Genomic DNA, 21110 nt, shown 5'->3' on the forward strand with positions numbered 1-21110 from the left:
GGAGTTACAGACAGTTGTGAGTCACCAGATAGGTGCTGAGTACTGAACTCAGATCCTCTGTAAGAGCAACCAGTGTTCTTCACCATTGAGCCACCCACCCTGCTCCTCACTTCCTTCTCTCTCTCTCTCTCTCTCTCTTTCTTTCTTCCTTTCTTCCGTCCTTCCTTCCTTCCTTCCTTCTTCCTCCTTCCTTCCTTCTTTCCTTCCTTCCTTCCTTCCTTTCTTTCCTTCTCTCTCTCTCTCTCTCTCTCTCTCTCTCTCTCTCTCTCTCTCTCTCTCCCCAACAGAGTCTCATTATATAGCCCAGGCTAGCTTTGAATTCACTCTGTAGACCAGGTTGGCACAAACTCACGTTGTAGTTTAGAATGGCCTTAAACTCCCCTCTCTTGGCTTTAACATCCCACAGCCTGATTACAGGTGTGCCACTGCAGATGTGCACCACTCTGCCTAGAAGCCCTTTTGCTTCTAAGAGGCTTGTCCCCAGACATGTGAACTATCTCCTAGCTTCCAGCTGCTGCAGGACGCCACTCCTGTACCAAGTGGCTACACTGCCACTGCCCATGGCTCTGTGAGGGGCACACATATTAAGATTAAGACACTCAATGGGCTGTGGTTCTCGGAGATTCTGTTGAGCTGCATGTCCCTGGTTGTGCCGCCTTGTCCCTGCCTGGTCCTCATTGGATTCTGACAGTGGCTTGAGGCTCTGCTGGAGCCTCCAGCTGGGCCTTCTCCCTAGGACACTGGCTTCATTCAGCATGCACTCCTCAGAGCTTCAGCAGGGTCGGTGGGAGCCCTTGGGCTTACAATACCTGGCAAACAGCAGGCACAGCCCCATGCTTCTGTCCTGGCTGTTTAAACACGACACCGAGGCTGATTCGTGTTGGGGTAGGGAGTGGATCCAGCGCCTTAGTTAAGTAGCTCAGTGTCCAGGGTCATCCTCCGGAGGGTGTACTTATGCTAGGCTGCGTCCTATGTCTGCCACAGGAGACAAAGGGATGGGGACAGCACCTCAATGAGGCTGCTTAACCCAGAATGGCCTGCCGGGATGGATGCTGGCTATTTATTTATTTATTTATTTATTTATTTATATTTTTGTAGACAGGGTCTGACTATGTATTCTTAGCTGCCCTGGAACTTTATATGTAGACCCAGCTGGCTTTGAACTCACAGAGATCTGCCTGTCTCCCAAGTGCTGGGATTAAAGACCTATGCTACCAGGCCCATCTGGCTACGTTTGGCAGTGCCGCAATCGCCCTCAGTTCAGGACTAAGCCATCACTGTAAAGCAGAGTGGCTTCCCAGCTACCTTGAGCAGAGGCCGTGACGGCATTCCACAGAGGGGCCTGGTTACTGACAGCCATCAGCGAGCTACTTCATGCTACACTCAGAGCTCCAGTGTCCCTCCCAAGCCTCACGACATCCTTATAGAATGCTCAGAAATATTTCCGCCCCCTAGCTGGGTGTGAAGACATGTACCTGTGACAGCCAGCCATCAAGAGGTAGAGGCAAGAAGATAAGGAGTTTAAAGTCATTCTTCCAGCACTGGGGAGGCAGAGGCAGGCGGATTTCTGAGTTCGAGGCCAGCCTGGTCTACAAAGTGAGTGCCAGGACAGCCAGGGCTACACAGAAAAACCCTGTCTCGAAAAACCAAAACCAAAAAAAAAAAAAATAATAATAATAAAGTCATTCTTAGCTACATTGCAAGTTTGGCTAGCCTGGACTACATGGAACCCTATTTACACACACACACAAACGCAAACACACACTTCCTTGTTCTACATGTGAGGCATTTGTCTGAGGTCACACCTCATACAGAAGAGCCCAAATCCAGACTATCCTGTGCCTGTCTGTAGCCACAGTGAAAAGACAGGTTGGGTTTGGTGGCTTTCAGCCCAGCTTGAGGAAGCCATGAGTGGTCCGGGCTGCACCAGAGTGGACACTCGGGGTGCTGGTGGTCCAGGTAGATAAGCCTGTGCCTCGCTCACTAGTGCCAGGTGTCTCTCCTTGGGCTTTCATGTGCACATCCCTTGCTGGACATTGCTGCCGTTCTTTCACAAGGCTCCGCTCCTTGCCCAGCTTCATACCATGAAAAGGGGTCCTGATGATGTTGTGGGATTCTAAGCCCATCCTCAATCTCTCAGTTCCTGCAGATGCCTCAGGAATGGCTAGGTCCTAGCACGTGTCAGGCCTCCATCGGGAAACTCCCAAATGCTTGTTTGCTTAATTATGATATATACTCTCACTTTATAGCCCTTGCTGTCCTGGAACTCGCTGTGTAGACCAGGCTGGCCACAAACTCACAGAGATCCACCTGCCTCTGCCTCCCAAGGGCTGTTCCCTGTCTTCTCTGTTCTTGCTGGTTCTTTTTGTTTTTTTTCAAGAAAGTGTTCCTCTAATGTAGCTCTGGCTGACCAGGAACTCACTATATAAACCAAGCTGGCCTTGGACTCACAGAGCTCCAACTGCCTCTGTCTCCTGGGTGCTGCCATTTCTAAACAATAGGTCCTCTAATTAGGGCTGTACTATCCCCTAACTGTCTGTCGTCCTGTCTGTCTGCAGGAAACTGTATACTGTGCCACCATCCAGCATTTAGTGGAAGGCGTCATCTCTGGATACAACACGACCATTTTTGCCTATGGACCCTCAGGTACTGGGTTGGGCATTGTCCCCAAGAGGGTATGTGCAAGGTGCCAGCAGAGGCCCCATGCCCCCTTTTTAGAGATAAGGTCTCAGGCTGGCCTTAAACTCACTATGTAGTCAAGGATGACCTTGAACCCCTGGCCCTTCTGCTTCCACCTCCCAAGTGTCAGGGTTGTTATAAGTGTGTGCCGCTACACCTGGTTTATGCTGAGCTAGAGATGGAACCCAGGCATCTGTGTATGCTAGGTGAGCGCACTACCAACTCATTTGCAACCCCCCACCACACACACACACACACACACACACACACACACACCACACACACACATACACACACACACACACACACACACACCACACACACACACACACACACACACACACACACCACACACACACATACACACACACACACACACACACACCACACACACACACACACACACACCACACACACACACACACACACACACCCCACACACACACACACACACCACACCACACACACACACACACACACACACCACACACACACACACACACACCACACCACACACCACACACACACACACACACACACACACACACACCACACACACACATACACACACACACACCACACCACACACCACACACACACACACACACCGCACACACACACACACACACCACACACACACACACACACCACACACACACATACACATACACACACACACACACACCACACACCACACACACACACACACCACACCACACACCACACACACACCACACCACACACACACACACACACACCACACCACACACACACACACACCACACACACACACACACACACACCACACCACACACCACACACACACCACACCACACACACACACACACACCACACCACACACACACCACACATACACACACGCACACACACCACACCACACACCACACACATACACACACACACCACACCACACACCACACACCACACACACACACACACACACACACACACCACACACACACACACACACACACACACACCACACACACACACACCACACACACACACATACACATACACACACACACACACCACACCCCCACACACACACACACCACACACACACATATACACACACACACATACACATACACACACACACACACACACCACACACACACACACACCACACCACACACACACACACACACACCACACCACACACCACACACACACCACACACACACACACACACACACACACACACACTAAAGATTTATTTATCTTACTTATATTAGTACATCATTGCTTTCTTCAGACACACCAGAAGAGGGCATCAGATCCCATTATTGATGGTTGTGAGCCACCATGTGGGTGCTGGGTGTTGAACTCAGGACCTCTGGAAGAGCAGCTGGTTCTCTTAACTGCTGAGCCATCTCTCTAGCCCTATATTTATATATTTTTGGTAGCATCAGGGATCAAACCCAGGGCCTCATGCACTCTAGCACTGAGCTACATCCCCAGCTTCCTTAGAGACACCAGGGGCCTATTCACTGGGCTTTGTCATCCACAGAGCCCTGAAATGTGAGAGTAATCCCCAGCCACAGAAAAGAGTCTTGGGAATGAGACAACTGCCCCAGACCACAAAGCCATCAGGGGAGATTCAACCCCTGTGTTTTCTGCTCGGGGGGTGAGGGGCACAGATTCCTTCTCAGAGGCTCTGAATAAAACTCAGTCAGTGGTGGCAAACAGGTGGCGTGGCGCAGCCTTGTCTGTCACCCCAGTTCTTTGAGAAACTAAGGCAGGAAACTTACAAGTTCCAGGCCAGCCTTGGCTATATAACAAGACTTTGTCTCAAAATAAATAAGAATAGAAAAGGAAAGTGGGGGGCAGGAATCTAGCTGAGAAATAATTGCTTGCCTCGTCCTGGGTCTACAGAGTGAAGCCAGTTCTCTTCTCCTTGTGTGGGGACTGGAGCCCTGTCTGTGTGCGGGGACAGGGCTGCTTCATTCAGTCACCCGTCAGTGATGTGATGGGCTTAAGGGAAAGGATGAGCCCCCGTTATCCTTCTTGGGGGCAAATGGGGATGGGACCCATGAAATGCCCTTATAGAGTACCCCCAAACCCTGCAGTGTGTCATGCCTCTTCTTGCACTGCACACTTGCGCCCCACCCTCCACAGGTGCTGGGAAGACTCACACCATGCTGGGCGTGGATGCGGAGCCTGGCATCTACCTGCAGACCCTCACCGACCTCTTCCAGGCCATCGAGGAGACCCAGGACAACATGGAGTATAGTGTGTCTATGTCTTACCTGGAGGTGAGCCAGCTTTCCTGTCTCAGTTGCATCAACTGCAGAATGGGTACAGCACCGATCGCCTGTGCAGAACTTATTCTCAGGGTGTGAGTTCTCCAGCAGCTGAGGCTTCTAATTGGTTCTTTCAACTATATTTGAGAGGAATGGAGAGATGGCTCAGCAGTTAGGAGCTTTGGCTGCTTTTCCAGAGGACCTAGGTTCAATTCCCAGCACCCACATGGCAGCACACAACTGTAACTCCAGTTCTAGGGGATTTGACGCCCTCTTCTGGCCTATGAAGGCACTACATGCAAGTGATGCACACACACACACACACACACACACACACACAGATGCAGGCAAAGGACCGATACTAATAAAATCATTTAAAAATTATTTAAGCCAGGCATAGTGATTTTACATAGAGGCTTTTGCAGCACTCAGGAGGCAGAGGCAGGAGGATCTCTGAGTTTGAGTCCAACCTGGTCTACTGGGTGAGTTCCAAGACAGATAGGGCTACACAGAGAAACCATGTCTCAAAAAAAAAAAAAAAAAAAGAAAGAAAGAAAAAAAGAAAAAGAAAGAAAGAAAAAATTTTATTTTATGTATATAGGTATTGAAAGACCTCAGTGGGGAGACCCCCACCCCCACTCAAAAGTCTTGAGATGGTGCGCACACCCAAGGAATCACGAGAGACTGTCTTGATGTAAACACATGAGGTAGTTTAATGACAGAGCTCCAGGCTGACAAGTATCTCACGCAGGAGACAGAGGAGTCGACCACGAGGCTCAGAAGCTAGGGGTTAATATATAAAAAAGTTGAGGGCAGGGGAAGAATTGGCGTGGCTACACACAACTGGACAGTTTAAACATCAGCAAATTGTATGTGCAGAGTGAAATAACAGCCATTCTGAGGGGCAGGTGCTTAACTTGGCTGAGATAGTCTGGATGACCCTGCTGAGATAGTCCAGATGTCTCTGTATGCCTCTATCTTAATGGCCAGCCAGTTCCTGGAACGACTTAACAGCAACAGCCTTTGTTCTTTGCCCTTGGCCCCAAAAGCCCTCCTAAATAGCAAGCCGCATGAGTCATGGACCTTGAATTTAATTTTCTTTCATTATGTTTTGCCCTGCACTTGTGCCTGTGAACCGTATGCATGACTGGTAGGTAGCCACAGAGGCCAGAAGAGGGTGTTGGAGCCTCTGGAATAGAGTTACAGATTGTTATAATCCACTCTGTGGGGTCTTTTGCAAGAGTAGCCAGTGCTCTTAACCTCTGAGCCATCTCTGTGGTCCTTTCTTTGTGATTCTTTGTTACTTTGTCCCAACCTTTCTGTTTTGCTCAGATCTATAACGAAGTGATCCGTGACCTCCTAAATCCATCCTCTGGGTTTCTGGAGCTGAGAGAAGATTCTAGAGGCAGCATCCAGATCGCAGGCATCACGGAAGTATCCACTTCAAATGCTCAAGAGGTGAGAGGCCCAGCGAAGCCCACAAAACTATTCTTGTTCAAGTTTGTGGAGCAGAGAGCCGCAGGTAGGTCCAAGCTGAGCTGTTTGCCAGCATCTGGACTTGATCTGGGATCTCGGGTCTTGGCAGTCAGCTCTGCCTCCTTGCCAGTGATCCAGGCAGACATCACCTATTGATCCCACATGCTGCCCTTAGCCTCCAGGGGCAAACTCAGGCCCTTCTCAGCACAGTCCACTCGGTGAGCATAGCCCCCCACCCCTACCCCGAGCTGCCTAGGCTTCACATCCGCTGACCAACCTGATGATTGCTCCTCTCAAGGGTAGGCAGCACACTTCCCTGCCCTGTCTCCTCTCCTCTCCCTTTCTCTCTCCCCTCCCCTCCCCTTCCCACCCCCTGTCCTTATCTTTCTTTTTTTGAGACAGCTTCTCTTTATGTAGTCCTAGCTGGCTTGGAACTTGCTATTAGAACAGGTTGGCCTTGAACTCACGACCTCTGCCGCCCGGCGGGTGTGTGTGTGTGTGTGTGTGTGTGTGTGTGTGTGTGATTAATGGAGTTCACCATCACATGGTTTTGTTTTAAGACAGGGTTTCTCTGTCCAGAAGCTCACTCTGTAGACCAGGCTGGCTGCAGAATTCAGAGATCCACCTGCCTCTGTCTCCTGAGTGCTAGGATTAAAGGTGTGTGCCACCACCACCTGACACTTTCTCTCCTTTAAAGACAGGGTCTCATTTGTAGCCCTAGCTGGCCTAGAAATCAATATATAGACCAAGCTGATTTTAAAGTTACAGAGCTATGCCTGTCTGTACCTCTCGAATGCTGGGATTTAAGGTGTGTATCACTATGCCTAGCTTTCTTTTTAAAAAAAAAATTATTTATTTATAGTGTGTGTGTCAGAGGACAATTTCTTTAAAAAGATTTTTTTTTTTGAGACAGGGTTTCTCTGTATAGCCCTGGCTGTCCTGGAACTCACTTTGTAGACCAGGCTGGCCTCGAACTCAGAAATCCGCCTGCCTCTGCCTCCCGAGTGCTGGGATTAAAGGCGTGCGCCACCACGCCCAGCTAAAAAGATTTGTTTTTATTTTGTGTGTATGGGTGTTTTACCTGCATGGATGTCTGTGTACCATGTGCACGACCTACAGAGCCTGGAGGAGAGCATCAGCTCTCCCGCACCTCGAGTTGTAGATAACTGTGAGCTGTCTCGGTTCCAGGCACTGGGACTACAAACGCGTGCCTCTACATCCGGCTTGGATTCTGGGCATCTGTACTCAGGCTGTGCAGTAAGCCCTTTACTGGCTGAGCTGTTTCTCTAGCCCTGGATTTTGTTTTTGTGACACGATCTCACACTGTAGCTTACATCAGCCTGTCATTCACTATGTAGTCCAGGCTGGGCTTACACTCAGAGCAGTCCTTCTGCCTCAGCCTCTCAAATGTCAGGATGACAGATAAGCATTGTCATGGCCTGAATGGCAGTGAGCATCAGTCTCCTGCCTCATACACACTGTGTATCCTAGCCTGGGTCTCTACACAGCAGGTACTCCGCAGAGCCTTGCTGCTGCAGATCTGTGGCTGTTCCCATGGCAGCGGAGTTCATGCCCACTGCTAACCCCAACACACCTACAGCTGCCTGGAGCTGTGACCTGGAAAGCATCAGGGGCTTCTCTAGGCACTGTGGGAAAGGGGTGAGCTGGCCTGGTGGCGAATGTAGCTCAGTTGGTAGAGTGCTTGCCTAGCATGCATGAGTCCATAGGTTCCAGTCCCCAGTACCCCAGTACTGCATAAACTGGGCATGGTGGCACACATTTAAAATCCCAGCATTTGGGAGTTGTAGGCAGGAGGATCAGAAATCCAAGGTTATCCTTGGTTACATAGTGAGTTTGCGTTAGCCTGGATGATGTAAGATTTTGTCTTTCAAAAGAGATAGGGGCAGATATGGCACATGCCTTTAATCCTAGCACTCAAGAGGCAGAGGCAGGCCAGTCTTTGTGAGTTCAAGGGCAGCCTGGTCTACAAACAAGTTCTAGGACAGGCAGGACTACACAAGCAAACCTTATCTCAAAAAAGAAAGAAAGAAAGAAAGAAAGAAAGAAAGAAAGAAAGAAAGAAAGAAAGAAAGAAAGAAGAAAAAGGAAAGGAAAGGATAAGAGAGATAGGTAATTTGTTAGTAATGTCTGTCACAGGTAGGGAAGGGCAGATGGGGTACACATCAAGAATCTTCAGGTCCGGGGCTGGTGAGATGGCTCAGTGGGTAAGAGCACCCGACTGCTCTTCCGAAGGTCCAGAGTTCAAATCCCAGCAACCACATGGTGGCTCACAACCATCCGTAACGAGATCTGGCGCCCTCTTCTGGAGTGTCTGAAGACAGCTACAGTGTACTTACATATAATAAATAAATAAATCTTTAAAAAAAAAAAAAAAAAAGAATCTTCAGGTCCACTAGTTGATTAACTAATTACTTTCTGTCCCAAACCAGAAATTGGAAGTTGCTGCTCTGAGTCTGTGTCCCAGAGCCTCCCCTCTCCTTTTCCTTGGATCTTTCCAGAATGGATATGTGGCCACTCTGGTCTGTGACTTGCCTTCCTCTTACTCTGTCCTCAGATCATGCAGCTGCTCACCAAAGGCAACCGGCAGCGCACGCAGGAGCCCACAGCTACCAACAAGACCTCATCCCGCTCCCACGCAGTGCTGCAGGTCACTGTGCACCAGAGAAGCCGAGGAGGAGACCTGGCAGAGGAGGTGCGCCTCGGAAGGCTCTTCATGGTGGACCTGGCAGGCTCGGAGCGCGCAGCCCAGGTAGTGGCCTCCCTGAAGTGCACCCACTTCAGATGTCACTACTACCTTTCACTTGGAGTCTGTCATCCTGAGTCTGACTGGGGCCTCCTCTGGCCTTATTTAGTTGTGCTTCAAAAACCAGAAAAGGTGACTGAGGTAATCTTGCAAGCATTTATAGGAGGGCAGGGAGCCAACGCTTTCAGAGGCATCCCCTTGTGGCAGGAGGATCATTCTGTACCTACTGAAGGTGTCTGCTTGCTGCCTGGCCTCATCCTGGGCCTTGGATAGTTCTACATGTTAAGATGGCATATGTAATTAGCAGTGCCCAGGGAGGCTGGTGCCTTCAGAGTCTACAGAGGCTGTGGCAGGAGTCTTACTGTGCGCAGGTAGGTGGGTGCCTGGGGACCATAGCAGAAAGGCTGCATTGCTAGGGCCCTGTCCCACTTGTGACTTCCTTGCTTTTGCTGCTGTGATCCTGGGATGCTTCCCCTGTGGCCCACGTAGCCCTTCAGACCCGGGACCCGGCTCAGGGTTGGACTATGGAAGGAGTTGATTTAGACCTTGTCAGACCCAGTGTTACCAGCAAGGGACGTTGCCCTGCCCTGCTAGCATACACACCAGGCAGTGAAATGGGTAGTCTCCATACCCCATAGCCCTCCATGGCCAGTTCAAGCTTGGTACTGTGTCTGCTTTACAATACAGACTTGGAGCCTGGTGTAGTGGTGAGCACCTGTCATCCCAGCATTTGAAAGGCAGGAGGGCCATGAGGTTCAGGCTGGCAAGACTCCATTTGGAAACAAAAGGAGGAGCTAGGGATATAGCTTAGTTGGTAAAGCATTTACCCAGCACACATGAAGCCTTGGGTTCTGTCTTCATCACTGTATAGAAGAAGAATGGTACTCCACTCTGGAGGTGGAGGTAGGAGAATCAGAAGTTCGAAGCCATCCTCAGCTACACATCGTGAGCCAGCAACCTTAGATCCAATCTGAACTTTAAACCCAGGAGGTCTGGCTCTAAACTCTGTTCTCCCTGCCTTGTGGCCTGTCTTCTGGTTTGGCTAGTGCTCACAGTTATTTGCTCTTATTCATTTGCTTATCCCTCTGGGCCTGGAGCCCTTGGAGCACAAACTGCTAAAGCCAGCAGAGCCTGTTCAGTCAGATCATTCTATTTTGTTTTATGTATATAAGGTTTTTTGTTTTTAAGATTTATTTATTTATTACATGTTGTCTTCAGACACACCAGAAGAGGGCATCAGATCCTATTACAGATGGTTGTGAGCCACCATGTGGTTGCTGGGATTTGAACTCAGGACCTTCGGCAGAGCAGTCAATGCCCTTAACTGCTAAGCCATCTCTCCAGCCCATATATAGGTGTTTTACCTGCATCTATGTTCTTGCACCAGTTGCATGCCTGGTGCTGTGGAGGCCAGAAGAGGATGTCTGATGCTCTGGAAGTAGAATTTCAGATGGTTGTGAGCCACCACATGGATGCTGGGCTCAGATGTGTTTGCTGGCTTCTGCACACATTTTCACTAGCCTGTTTAGCTCCTGTCATTGAGCACTCGCTGTGGCCAGCTGCCTGCAGGTGTCTAGACGTATGGTCTACAGTGACAGGTGTGACTTTCCAGAGCTTGCATCCATCCCATGGGGCAGCAACCAAACAAGCCTGGTCACGTGTGGAGGCAGGTGACTGCCTGAGAGTCTGTGAGTTAGAGGAAATACTTGGGGTGGCATTGGGGAGAACAGGTGCAGTGACTGTTGACTCTGAGAGAGCCATCAGGGGCACCTGTAAGATATATGGTAAGTCTCAGGGTAGCGGCGGGGTACTTCCTAGGCAAAACCCGCTCGCTCCCTTACATTTTGTTATAAACAGTGTGATCTGTTTATTTCAGTTACTTGTTCCCATGTCATTCAGCTCTATATCCCCCAAGGATGGTCGCTTAATATACTACTAGTGATGTTCTGTAGGTGGGGGGAGGCTTCCTTCAGTTCTTAGGACTTAGGACCTCGGTATCGGGGCGGGCAGGGCCATTCCCCGCCACTCTGGGCTTCAGTCTCCTCCCTGGCAGTGGGGAAGGGAGGGTATCGGTGGGAAGGGGCTCCAGCTCTGCTCAGCCTGGCCTCTCCCTGCTCAGACCCAGAACCGGGGCAAGAGGATGAAGGAGGGTGCACACATCAACCGCTCACTGCTGGCCCTGGGCAACTGCATCAATGCACTCAGCGAGAAGGGTGGAAGCCGCGCTCAATATGTGAACTTCCGGGACAGCAAGCTCACGCGCCTGCTGAAGGTAGGACCCCAGCTGGAACTGAGAAGGGCTACCATAGCTGACAATACCATCTAGGAATTAACTGTCAGCACAGAGCCTCAGGGCCCTGAAGGCATTAGTCTGTAGCAGCTGTATGTGGCCACTGCCTGACTCCCTGTCACCCTTCTGGGTACAGTCCATCCTCACCCTCATGCCCCTAGTAACAGTAGTAGAAGTAGTCCCTAGCTACTTCTCAAGGCTGCCAATCCTGACGTGGGTAGCTGTGACCTGTGAGAACTCTTCTTTATGCTGAACTGAATGCTGCTGAAATAACAAATAACCAAGCAGTAAGCAAATGTCCCTCCATCTGATCTCATCAAAGCAACAGTTAGGGGGAGGCTGGAGTAGATTGCACTGTACCCTGAGTGTCCCCTTCTCAGGGACCAACCCCACTCTGGTTCCTACTATCAGCTACCCTTCCCGGACCTCTGGTGGTGCTGGGGGGAGGGGCTGGGGCCACGTGGTTCCCATCAACACAATTCCATGGCTCTCACTGAGCAGGATGCCCTGGGAGGTAACAGCCGCACAGTGATGATCGCCCACATCAGCCCGGCCAGCACCAGCTTTGAGGAGTCTAGAACCACACTGCTGTACGCCTACAGGGCAAAGAACATCAAGACAAGAGTAAGTGAGCAGGAGGTGGTCTGAGTGGTCCCCAGACCCACATCCGTTAAAAAAGCCAGGTGTGGCAATGTGCATCTGGGACACTTGCGCTGGATAGAAGGACACAGACAGATCCCTGAGGCAGGCTGGTCAGCCACCTGAGCCATTGAGAGACCCCACCTCAGAAGGACAGGCTGAGCTGGGCCTCATGGTGTAGGCAGAGGCAAGTGGATCTCTGTGAGCTCAAGGCTGGACTGATCTACACTGGGGAGATTCAGGCCAGCCAGGGATACATGGCGAGACCCTGCCTCAAAATTAACTAATTAATTAACTAATTAATTAACTGAAATGTAAAAACAAGGTAGATGGAGCCTGAAGAAGGGCACCGGAAGCTGATTTCTGATCTCTAGATGCACGAGAACATACAAGTACAACCATATGAACATGGCTCTCTCCCTCACACACAATCAATGGGAGTGATAGTTACTGGTGGGAAGATTTATTTTAAAAAAATCTGATAAATTATTTTGAAATCTTTTATTATGGTAAGATATACATGGGATGGGGCTGGAGAGATGGCTCAGTGGTTAAGAGCACTGGCTGCTCTTCCAGAGGTCTTGAGTTCGATTCCCAGCACCCACATGGTGACTGACTACCATCTGTAATGGGATCTGATGCCCTCTTCTGTCTGATGCTTTCTTCTGTCACGGAGTCATCAAACATGCAAACAGAGCGCTCATATCTATACACCTTTAAAAAGCTATACAAAAAAAAAAAAAAAAAAAGCCGGGCGTGGTGGCGCACTCCTTTAATCCCAGCACTTGGGAGGCAGAGGCAGGCGGATTTCTGAGTTCGAGGCCAGCCTGGTCTACAAAGTGAGTTCCAGCACAGCCAGGGCTACACAGAGAAACCCTGTCTCGAAAAACCAAAAAAAATAAAAAAATAAAAAAAAATAAAAAGCTATACATGGAACCAAACTTTTCATTTAGTAATTCCTTTATTCCATCTTCATGTACTGCATGCACATGTGTGCATAGATGCATGTCACAGCAAACACATGGCTGTCAGAGAACAACATGTGGGAGTCAGCTCTTCTTCCACCAGCAGTTCTGGGTCAACAGGTTTGGTAGCAATCACCTTTACCCACAGAGCCATCCCTTTGGCCACCCAAATTCCATTTTAATCACCGAGAGTCCGCAGCATAGTAGCCTTGGTATAGCCATAGTGTGTGGCTATCAGAACCACTGCTCACCGGCAGAACTTACATGCCTCACCAAGCCCAAACTCTGTCTCCATTAAATACCGACTCCCTGCCTCTCGCCAGGCCCTGCCTCTACCACTCTGGTTTTTTACTTCTAAGATTCTGACTCCCCTGGAGGTCGCATAGAGACCAATGACACAGGATATTTCTTTTGTGTCACATTGGATGAACTGAGCCTCGTGTTCTCAAAGCTCCCCTGTGCTGTGGCAGGTGTCAGAATACCCTTCCCTTCTTGAGGATGGATAGCGCTGGCATGTGTCTAACCTGCCCCCTCCCCCACCATGGGCCACACACACATCCCAGGATGTGGCCCAACACATTCCGGAGACAGCAATGACACCGGGTGCCCCACCCCTGTGTTCTCATTTCATTTCTGTTGCTGTGATGAAATACCCTGACACAAGCAGTTTAGAGGGAAAGGGGGCTCATCTTCACTCACAGTTCCAAGTCAGCATCCATCATTGCGGGAAGAGCAAGGCAAAGAGAGAAATAGATGCATGCATCCTCACTTGCTGGCTTGCTATGCTCAGCTCAGTTTCCCAATCTTATACAGTTCAGTCCCCCTCCCCAACCTAGGGAATGGTGCCACCCACTCTGGGTACCATCAGTTAACTTAATTAAGACAATCCCCCACAGACATACCCATAGCCCAGCCCAATGTACACAATCCCTCTTTGAGACTGTCTTCCCAGGGTGATTATAAGGTGTGTCCAGTTGACAAAGCTAATGACCCCTGATAGTCTTGAAGTACCATATCGTCCCTCAAGTCTGTCCTTCAGGACACTTCTTGCCACGCCTGACCTTGGGCCCATGTCCTCACCATCAGGTCAAGCGCAACTTGCTGAACGTCTCCTACCGCATCGCGCAGTACACTGATGTCATTTCTGACCTGCGCAGGGAAATTGGGCACCTCAAGTCAAAGATTGAGAAGCAGGATAAGGAGAAGAAAAGTGACCCCGGTGTCCTGGATATCCAAGGTAGCTAAGTGCAGGCCCAGGCCTGTAACTCGAGCAATGTCTCAGTACCCTCTCCTCCCTAGAACTCCATGCCTGACATCCAGGTTCCATGGGCCCATTGCTTCTCCTGGCCCAAGGGCCTGGCCTTGGCCACTCTGATTATCTACATTCACAGTGAATGCGTGGCCCTGCCAAGGACTTTGTTCTTGTTTCCCTAGGGGCCTCAAGCTGACTCCAGTTACTTGGCTACAAGATTTGGAAACTACACTAGTTGTTGTTGTTGTTGTTGTTTTTGAGACAGGGATTCACTGTGTGATCTTGGGTGGTCCAGAATTCACTGTGTAGATCAGGCTGGCTTTGAACTCACAGAAATCCTCCTGCTTCTGCTTCCTGAGTGCTGAAATTAAAGGTGTGTGCCCCCCATATCTCTCTCTCTCTCTCTCTCTCTCTCTCTCTCTCTCTCTGGTTTTTCAAGACAGGGTTTCTCTGTGTAGCCCTGGCTGTCCTAGAATTCACTCTGTAGACCAGGCTGGCCTTGAACTCAGAAATCCACCTGCCTCTGTCTCCCAAGTGCTGGGATTAAAGTCATGCGATACCACTGCCCGGATTGTCTTTTATTTTTCAATTGACCTTAATTTTTTAAAATTTATTTTATGTATATGGTATTGTATCTGCATGTATGTCTGTGCCCCACATGTGTGCAATATCTGAGGTGGCCACAAGAGGGTGACAGATACCTAGGACCGGAGTGATCGATTGTTATGAACCACCTGGAGTGCTGGAAGTCAAATCTGATTCCCTCTGAAGAAGAGCCAGAGATCTTAAACATTGAGACCTCTCTCCTGTCCCCAGACTGCTTTTTTGAGATGGGGTCTCATTCTAGACTTGGACAGGGCTATGCTGGCTGGCCAGTGTGCCCTAGGGAATCGCCTATCCTTGCCTCTCCCATGTTCCAGTGCTAGGATTATAGATTGAGCACTATCATACTTGGCTTTTATGTGGGTTCTAGGGACTAAATTCAGGTTATAGAGAGCTTGAGACCAGACAAGGAGGAATAACTCTCTCTCTCTTTCTTTCTCTCTCTCTCTCCCTCTCTCCCTCCCTCCTTCCCTCCCTCCCTCCCTCCCTCCCTCTCTCTCAAAAAGAAATAAAGAAAAAGAAAGATAAAATTTGCAAAAATAGACGCTAGGGATATCTGTGTGAAGCTGGGAGGTGACCCAGTGAAGACATGATGTCCACTGTGAAGACATGAGGGCCTCTTAGGATCCTCAATGCTCACATAAAAGCCAGGCACAGCAGGCCAGTCATGGTGGCTCATAACTTTAATCCCAGCACTTGGGAGGCAGAGGCAGGCAGATCTCTGTGTGTTTGAGGCCAGCCTGGTCTACAGAGTGAGTTCCAGGAAAGCCAGGGCTACACAGAGAAATCTTGTCTTATAAAACAAAACAAAACACTGGGTGTCTCTAACCCCAGCTCTGGGTAGAGGAAGAGTCTGGAGGATTCCTGGGGTGTGACAGCCATCTAGTCTCCAGTTGATGAGCTGCAGGATCAGTAAGAGACACTGTCTCAAATCAAGGTGGGGGAGACTAGGAAAGACACCTAACATTGACCTCTGGCCTCCACAAAGGTGGGCACATGTGGCTGCATGCATGCACACACAGACCCACAGCAACATGTACACAGACCATACACCCATAACCTTCCACCCCCAAGGGACCTAAGTCCCAAAGTCAAGTCCGTTAGGCACACACACACATACCACACACACACACACTCTTGGTTTATGGAGATAAGTTTTGCCATAATTTACAAAGGACTTCTAAAATCAATAAAAATAAGCAAGCAGCCCAATGATGAAGAGTGGGTAAGATGCTTAATAGACAGTTTACAGAAGAATTGATTGTATGTTCATCTTATTTTGTTATTGGTGTGTGTGTGTGTGTGTGTAAGTCATAGGACAAGTTGTAGGAATTAGTTCACTCCTTCCGTCATGGGTTCTGGGGAGGGAACTCAGGATGTGAGACTTAGCTGCAGGCACCTTTACCCACTGAGCCATCCTGTCAGTTGTACAGAATTCTTTTTTTTTTTTTTCAAGACAGGGTTTCTCTGTATAGCTCTGGCTGTCCTGGAACTCACTTTGTAGACCAGGCTGGCCTCGAACTCAGAAATCCGCCTGCCTCTGCCTCCCGAGTGCTGGGATTAAAGGCGTGCGCCACCACGCCCGGCAGTTGTACAGAATTCTTAGTGATGCTAAAGAGATGAGAAATCTCTAAGACTTTAGGAAACATGGATGTCAGCTGAAATTGCTTTCCCTTCTTGGACTAACTAAAAGGATAATGCTGAGGGGTTTGAGATCTGTATTAAGTGGGTAACATATCAGTTGGACAAAAAAAAAAAAAATGAAGCCTTTTCAAGGAGAAGTGAGACCATTACGTACCCATCTCTGCATTCCACGTACTCATCTATATAGTTCACCCATCCAACTACTCACCCACATGCCTTCTCTCCATCCACCTACCCATACCTATCCATCCATCTATTCACTCTCATATACATCCGTCATCTACTTATCCACTCACAATCCATTTATTCACCCACCTAGCCCCCATCCATCCATCTGCCCAAATACACATTCATCCACCCACCCATCTCCTCATTCATTCATCCCTCTGCCCACTTATCTATCCATCCATCCATCCATCCATCCATCCATCCATCCATCCATCTGTCCATGCAATCATCCACCCATATATGCATCCATTCATCCATGCATCCATGCATCCATGCATCCATGCATCCATCCATCCATCCATCCATCCATCCATCCATCTACATCTCCACTTCTCCTCACAAAAGTTCATCCATTTATCAATCTATACACCAACACTTACATATCTATCCATCCACCCATCTATTCATCCTCTCATCCAGACACCCACCCTTCCCATCCTCCATCCATCCTTCACACATGCCATGGCCCCATGGCTCATTTTGCTGGGTGAGCATGGAGTTCATGCTTGCATGACTGGTAATGCTCCTAGTCAAGCCATTCCTCTTCCCACCTGCAGTCACAATCCCCCATGATGCAGAGGAGGACAGTCGCCTACAGATGAACAGGATCCGGGCACAGCTTATCGGGGCTTTCAAGGAGCAGATGGAGATGCGGCGCAGCCTGGTGGAGCTGGAGAATACCAACATTGAGCTGCACATAGACATGTCTCGCCACCTACTGACCATTGCAGAGTGAGTGTCATGCTGCAGGGCACCGCACAGCCCGGAAGGGAAGCCAAGAAACAGAGTGGCCACTGGTTGCTACCATCTTCCCATCCCCAAGAAGGCAGGTCCCCAAGAAGGCATGGCCTCCCCTGCCATGACCCTATTGGTAAGCTGGGCCAAGTGTGAGACACTTCTAGATCCTTTGGACTGCTTATGGACAGAGTCCAGAGCCAGCTCATGGGCTCAGTAAATATGAACACAATCTCTCTCCCACTGTGGACTTACCCAGATGTGCCCCTGCTCTGAAGGCAGAGTGACCCCATGCAGGGAATAGCTGGGGTGCACCTAGAGGTGAAAGGGGCACTGGCAATTATTATACTAGGGCAGCAGGTGTCCTCTGAAGTCCTGGAAAAACCTGGACACAGGCCATTCACTTAGGGGTGACTTCAGACAGCACTGTCACTTAGACCCTGGCTTTCCCTCACCCTTTCCCTTGCTTCTCCCACAATTCCCCTCTTCCCCTCCTCCCGTCCCCTCTCCTCCTCCCTCCCCTCCTCCCATCCCCTCCTCTTCTTGTGTCCTCCCCTTCTCCCTTCTCCCTTCTCCCTTCCCCCTTCCCCCTTCCCTCTCTTTGCTTGGAACAGTCTTGCTATATAACTCAGGCTAGCCAGCTTCGCACTGTGATCTTCCTGCTTCAGCCTCCTGAGTGCTGGGATGACAAGAGTTCATCACTGCACTTTATCATCAGCACTCTCATCTTCTTTCTCTCCCTTCCTGACTCTGGCAGGGAAATATATGTGGGAAGAGCATGAAGGAGACCCGACTCCCCTCTTTCATTATTTTGTGCCTGTGGGGAGGCTTGTAGGCCTGTAGTGCTCTAGGTGCGACGTGTAGAACTCTCAGTTCACGTACAATTGAGCTCTGAAACCTGTGTCCTGGCTGCAGCTGGGAGCGGGGGAAGACCCACCAGCGTGTGGACGTGGACAGCGGTGAGAGGGACAAGGAGCCAGTGGATGCTGATGGAGAGGAAGTCGGGGCTTCCGAGCCCCCGGAGGTGGCTCTGGCCAGAGAGGAGGTGAACTTGCTCTTGGCTGAACAGCAGAAAACAGCAGCCCTCAAGGTGAGGGAAAGGAGGGTGCTCAGCGCACAGTCACGGGAATGGCACTTATGATCTGAGCCAACCCTTGAGAGGACCTGGACTCAGAGACATTGTCCAGGGCTGAGACGAAGCTCAGTCGATAGAGGTTTGCTTAGCAAACACGAGGTGCAGGGTTCCATCCCCAGCCACAGGTGTGGTGCCAGACACTTGGGAAGTAGAGGCAGGAGGGTTAGAAGTTCAAGGTCATTCTTGGTCAGCCTGGATGCATGCGGCACTGTTTTTGGGGCGGGAGGGGGGAGCTGGATCTTTATATGAGCTGTTTATACAATAGCTGGGTAGTGAGTAAACTCATTTTAGGAAACTTACAAAACTCTTGGTTGAGGAGGCTTTGGGGAAAGGGCAGTGATGGAGGAACTGGGCAGCTCCTTAGCTAAGTGCTGGTAGGTGTGTCTTCAGGAAGCAGGAGAAGTGTCCCGAAATGTCAGGTTGTTAAAAGCAGGTGTTGAGGTCTCTTAAAGTCTATGTAACCTAAGCAAGCGGCCCTTCATGGTGTCACATCTGCCCACAGCAGTTGGGGCAGGGGAGCTACAGTCACTGGAACAGATGTAAGTGGGCAGAGGAGGCAGTAGGGAGGGGAATGGAAGAGTGCCTCAGGGGAGTCCAGACAGTTGGGGAGGGCTGAGGGGAGGCAGGATAAAGGGGAGTTAGGAAGGACTTCAGTGGTTGCTAGATGTCAGTGGAGCAGGGAGGACCTGAGGGAGGCCTGAGGAAGGGGAGATGGAGAGGACTTTAGGAAGGATGCCTGGAGAGGGGTTGGGAGGAAGGGAGTAGAATCCATCCCAGATCATAGGAACGGTGGCAGAAAACATCTTTTTTGTTTTTTTTTGTTTTGTTTTGTTGTTGGGTTTGTTTTGTTTTGTTTTGTTTGCTTTTTCGAGACAGGGTTTCTCTGCATAGCCCTGGCTGTCCTGGAACTCACTTTGTAGACCAGGCTGGCCTCGAACTCAGAAATCCGCCTGTCTCTGCCTCCCGAGTGCTGGGATTAAAGGCGTGCGCCACCACGCCCGGCTAGCTTGTATTTCTGAGGAGATATGAACTTAACAGTTGTCCCCAAACTGGAGCAGCCCTGACAGCTCATGACTCATTCAGGGGCTGCAGATGTGGCTCACTTGGTAGAGCTCTGGTCTAGTTGGCACAAGGCCCTAGGTTCCATCTCCAGCAGTGTATCAACTACAATTTTGGTGGTGCACACCTGTAATCCCAGTACTCTGGAGGCAGGAGAATTGGAGGTTCAAGGCTATCCTCAGCTATATAGTGAGTTTAAGCCTAGCCTAGGCTATGTGAGTCTCTGGGTAAAAAGAAGGGGAGGGGAGGAGAAAGACTCATCTAAGTTCAGCTTGAGCAGTAAGAGTTTATTCGGGGTTGTTCAGGCTGGGATGTGCTACTCAGAGGACCATATTTTCTATAAAGTTACCAGCACCCTGTCTACCAAGCTCCTAGTTTATTTTCTTTAAAAAATACTTAATTCTTTATTTTTATTTATATGTCTATATATATGTGTGTGGGAGGGTGCATGGGCATGTGAGTGCCAGTTTCTGAGGAGACCAGCAGAGGGCATCAGATCCCCTAGAGCTAGAGTTACGGGTGAGTCAGTGGGTATGGGTAAGGAGGACTCTGTAAGGGCAGTATGTGCTCTTAGCTGCTGACCTACCTCTCCAGCCCCAGATCTCCTGTATCATATGGCTCTGAGATTATAGCAGAATTCCTGTACACTTAGTTCTTAGCCAAAGCAGCAGAGGTGACCATAGGTTCTGACAGCACACTGCACAGACACGCCAGCTCTAGGAAGGTTCCATGCTTGTATGTACTCTGCCCTTGCCCTTACCAGGGATTCTGCTGGTCTATGGGAAATACTGGCCATCCACAGCTTGTCTTGCTGTAGGTTGGCACAAAGAACAGCTAGGCATCTGCTTGTTGCAGGATGGGGCTACAGGCTAGGATCCAGTGTACATTCATTGTTCTGTTTGGCACTGTGAGTTCTGGTGCCCCAGCGCTGTTCTTGGATGCCCGGCACTAGCTCAGGGCGATTAGGGCACTGAGTGGTAGCTGTGAGTTGTGGGCTCTGCCCCTGAGGAGTGGGCTCTGCACAGATGAGTTTGCACTTTGAAAAACAAGCTCTCGGGTGAGTTGCTTACTGTATCTAGAAGCTGGCTTGGTACCTCCAGGGTCGGTGTACATAGATAGGTTAAAATAGCAGGATTTTGAAGACAGAGGATGTGGTCCTGGGGGTGGAGCTAAGTTACTGTTCTTGTGGCTGGGATAAAATGCCTGACAAAGCAACTTCAAGGGTTTGTTTTTGCTCACAGTCTGAGGGTGCAGCAATCTATCAAGATGGGGAAGGCATGGCAGAAGGAGCGGGAGATGGCTGGTTACATTGTATCCACATGGCAGAAGGAGCGGGAGATGGCTGGTTACATTGTATCCACATGGCAGAAGGAG

The 21110-nt window shown here is 49.9% G+C and overlaps 1 protein-coding gene across 1 annotated transcript in view; it reads left to right on the top strand.

Annotated features, from left to right (window-relative positions):
• Window positions 1-21110, top strand: part of LOC110294986 (kinesin-like protein KIF19) — a 51420-nt gene that overhangs the window by 12545 nt on the left and 17765 nt on the right. Inside the window, exons 4-12 of the mRNA XM_085836338.1 lie at window positions 2559-2646; window positions 4822-4958; window positions 6279-6404; window positions 8998-9192; window positions 11306-11458; window positions 11978-12100; window positions 14167-14317; window positions 17365-17539; window positions 18458-18632. Coding sequence (XP_085692464.1) covers window positions 2559-2646; window positions 4822-4958; window positions 6279-6404; window positions 8998-9192; window positions 11306-11458; window positions 11978-12100; window positions 14167-14317; window positions 17365-17539; window positions 18458-18632 — 1323 coding nt within the window. The remainder of the gene's footprint in view (window positions 1-2558; window positions 2647-4821; window positions 4959-6278; window positions 6405-8997; window positions 9193-11305; window positions 11459-11977; window positions 12101-14166; window positions 14318-17364; window positions 17540-18457; window positions 18633-21110) is intronic.

This window comes from Mus caroli, unplaced genomic scaffold (assembly GCF_978045245.1).
Source record: "Mus caroli unplaced genomic scaffold, Mus_caroli_1 scaffold_4, whole genome shotgun sequence".
Lineage (NCBI taxonomy): Eukaryota > Metazoa > Chordata > Mammalia > Rodentia > Muridae > Mus > Mus caroli.